The 3,983-nt window shown below is 37.1% G+C and overlaps 1 protein-coding gene across 1 annotated transcript; it reads left to right on the forward strand.

Annotated features, from left to right (window-relative positions):
- Window positions 1-2,995: 2,995 nt before the first annotated feature.
- Window positions 2,996-3,925, forward strand: LOC310663414 (olfactory receptor 10AG1-like; the record flags this gene model as incomplete). Its single annotated transcript, XM_083411233.1, has 1 exon — window positions 2,996-3,925. The coding sequence occupies one exon, from the start codon at window positions 2,996-2,998 to the stop codon at window positions 3,923-3,925; it is 930 nt and encodes a 309-aa protein (XP_083267359.1).
- Between the last annotated feature and the right edge of the window lie 58 nt (window positions 3,926-3,983).

Consider the following 3,983-nt stretch of genomic DNA (forward strand, 5'->3'; position numbering starts at 1 on the left):
AGATAACATCCACAATTGCATTTCTACATATGTGTATGTATGCAAATATATAATTGCATATCATTTTTAAGTGTCTTTCTCAAACTTATCCCTTTGCATTAACATAACTGTCAAATGTATTTAAAATATCTAAATGGTTGGTTTTTAACATGTACATTCAGAATGAGTTGCTTTTCTCTTTGAGCAAAATGATGCATTCTTATGGACCCTCAAGGAAATAAAATGTTGAAATGAAACTCTTTACTCACAACACAGGTAAGATGATACTTTTGTTCTGCTTAACTGTATATTTACAGCAGGATTTCAGAAGAGTTTTAAATCACTCTGAGTCTTTTTCTTTTCTTTTCCATTTCACATACCTTATAGACAAGTAGATTCCTCCTGTTGTGTTCTTCAGGTTTCCAAACCTATGCACATTTCTCTGGGCATAGAGCTCACAGAACTAAATATCTATCATCTATCTATCATCTATCTATCTATCTATCTATCTATCATCTATCATCTATCATCTATCTATCTATCTATCATCTATCTATCATCTATCTATCATCTATCTATCTATCATCTATCTATCTATCTATCATCTATCTATCCAAAACATTTATATGCTGCCCTTAAGTGAAAAGACTCTCTTAAGGCATCTTTGATAGAACGCCAATATGCCACACAATCAGAAACAAATTAATAAAACAGTCTTCCAGCAAATATTAAAATAAAGAAACATCCAGTTCAGAATTAAACCAGAACTGTAATTAAGACCGAACATAGCCAAAAGCATGATATTCCCTTTTTAAAAGTAGTTAAAACAATTTGTATTTTGTAGCACCTGTAACAATGCCAGTTCAGCAGATTGAAGCAGTTGATTCAAAAACTAGTTGTCATGATGGTTTATTTATTTTGATTTTATTATAAAAATTATTTCTAAAATACATAGATTGGGGTAGAAAGAACAGCAGAATAATACAAACAGGGATAAGAAACACCCCGCCGCTGTTCCCTCATTCTAAATGAATCATTTACTGTAATTATATTTCACTTGTCTATTTTACCAATCTGGATATGGGTAGTAAAATGAGTCTTTTATATATCAATGCAAGCAAGGAAACATCATGGTTCATTCCATAGTTGAAGGAAAACTTGTGACATATTCAGCTGTTGTTCACACTTTGGGATATAAGCCCTAAGTGGATGCCAGACCACATGAAAGTCCAGTAGCTTAGATTTTCCTTTGACTAGTTTCAGTATAAAAATCAATTTCTTTGCTATTGTTTTATCTATTTGACCAAGCATCAACTGTTTACACTTTCTCTAATTTTGAATTTTTAGCTGCCTCCATCCAGGCTGCCACTTCAGTTATTTAGTTATTTCTAAACCGTGCTTCCTTAGGAAATATATGTAACAATGCCATAGCAATGTGGTGGACAGCATAAGCAGTGGAAGCGAACATTTCCCCTCCTGTTAGAAGCTGACCTTCCTGCAATTGCATTCCCTCATCTTCTGATTCAGACCAGCCCCTGACACAGGCCCAGTTTGGATCCAACTCTTGCAGCAACTCTTGTCAGGGCTGCAGATGCAGCCGTGGCTCCATTAATTCCTGCCATCATGTAAAGCCCAACCAAGAAGCATCTGAAGTTTGGATTGTGACCTAAGGCTGGTCTTGTAACATTTATTGTTGCATGTTGCCCCTTTTATTTTTAAGGGTGCAGGAAATACTTGCATGCACAAGAGAAGAAGAAATTGGAAAGTAGTGTAGGAGAGACAGTGGGAACAACAGAAAAATGAATAAATCTGTACAGCATCTACAGACCTCCAGACACTGTTTTGGATGGCAAGTGACAGAATAGCAATGAATAATCTAAGGCATATATTCTATTCTTAGGTCAAATGCCAATTAAAATAAATATTTGAAATATAAAGAGGAATATATATATATAAAGAGGAATGCAATATTAATAATGTTCATTTTGTAAATTCATAATTGGTGTAGTTGTTAAGAGCGGTAGTCTCGTAATCTGGGAAACCGGGTTCGCGTCTCCGCTCCTCCACATGCAGCTGCTGGGTGACCTTGGGCCAGTCACACTTCTTTGAAGTCTCTCAGCCCCACTCACCTCACAGAGTGTTTGTTGTGGGGGAGGAAGGGAAAGGAGAATGTTAGCCACTTTGAGACTCCTTAAAGGGAGTGAAAGGCGGGATATCAAATCCAAACTCTACTTCTTCTTCTTCTTAGCTCTGTCTATGTGAAATTTTGTTCTGTTCTGGAGAATGGAACTTTTTTCTGTGTTAGTTAGAATATGGATTCCCAAGACTGATAAAATGGGATTGTGTGGAAGCCAATGTACAGAATGTGCACATAGAAAGATTGAATTTGCACAACCCATGAAGCTTACAAGACCTCAGCATAAAAAAATCCTCAATTTTGTGATCAAATAATCAGATAAAGCATGATATGTCAGAATTTTTAGTACAGGATTATTTACTCAGATGCTTTAGATCTAAACTTTCTACTTAACAACACAGTCCTCAGATGAACTAATAACATTCAAGACACAGTAAAACAATCAACAGTAAAGCAGTTAAATACATACAACCATACCAACAGCCACAAAAGCATGGCAGGTAACTGAAACACAATCAGCCGGATGTCCTAAACTTAATGGAAAGCCACCAGGAACAAAATTATTTTCATGTGGCATGGGGATGAGAGCTAAAAATAGGGAAGATGGAATGAACAACTGGGGCTTACAGGAAGAAGCATTTTTACCACTGTGGGTTAACCTAGCATGCACCTATGTCAGGATGCAGAGAATGGGCACTTCAGCAAATACTTGAGTGTGGGCATGATTTTTGTTTCTGGGCTTACATGACACAATGATTGATAAATATGGACTTTGTAGTAGCTGAGATTTTGATAAGGGGAACTGTAAAACAATTTTGTTTGGGTTGACTGATTCTTTTTTCTGTCATTATCATCTCTTCAGATTAAAGGGATCCAAATATGGCACGAGATAATCACACTGCGTTTTCTGACTTCATTCTCCTTGGATACTCAAATCTCCCAGATCTCCAAGGTTTGCTCTTTTCTGTGTTCCTGATCACATATTCAGGCATTCTAATTGGAAATGGACTAATCATTTATGTTACAATATCCGACCCTGCCCTTCACACTCCTATGTATTTCTTTTTGAGGAACCTGTCTTTCCTGGAGATCTGCTACACCTCAGTCACTGTGCCGAATATGGCAGCCAATTTAGTGGCAGAAAAGAGCAACATTTCTTTCATTGGCTGTGCTGCCCAGATCTACTTCCTACATATACTAGGAGGCACTGAGTGCTTTCTATTGACTGCCATGGCTTATGACCGATATGTAGCCATATGTAACCCCTTGTATTATATGCTCATTATGAACAAGCAATTCTGTTTGGTACTCATCACTGGATCATTGGTTGTCAACATGTCCATACATGCAGGGGAATTATATCTAGTGTTCACCTTGCCCTTTTGTGACTCTCATGAAATTAATAACTTATTCTGTGATGTACCCCCACTGCTTGATCTGGCCTGCGCTGACACCAATGTTAACCAGTTAATTGTGTTTGCAGCTGTCGTAGTTTTCTTGATCATCCCTTTTTCCCTTATCTTTGCTTCTTATGTGAAAATAATTTCTGCTATTCTGAAGATGCCTTCAGCAGACGGTCGAAAGAAAGTGTTCTCCACTTGCTCCTCACACCTTATTGTGGTATCTCTCTTTTATGGCTCAGCAACTATTGTATATTTGAGTCCTATGTCAAAGGAGACAGAAGACATTAATAAGTTGCTTTCCTTGTTCTTTACCATTTTAGTTCCTATGTGTAACCCAATCATATATAGCCTGAGAAATAGGGAAGTGAAAGTGTCCCTGAGAAAATTGCTGGGTAGAAAAATGTGATACTACAGAATAGTAGTATTCTAACACCAAAGACATTTCAATGGCAAGGAGAGATTAC

The sequence above is a fragment of the Podarcis tiliguerta genome, assembly GCF_965153285.1.
Source record: "Podarcis tiliguerta genome assembly, chromosome: 13".
Classification (NCBI taxonomy): domain Eukaryota; kingdom Metazoa; phylum Chordata; class Lepidosauria; order Squamata; family Lacertidae; genus Podarcis; species Podarcis tiliguerta.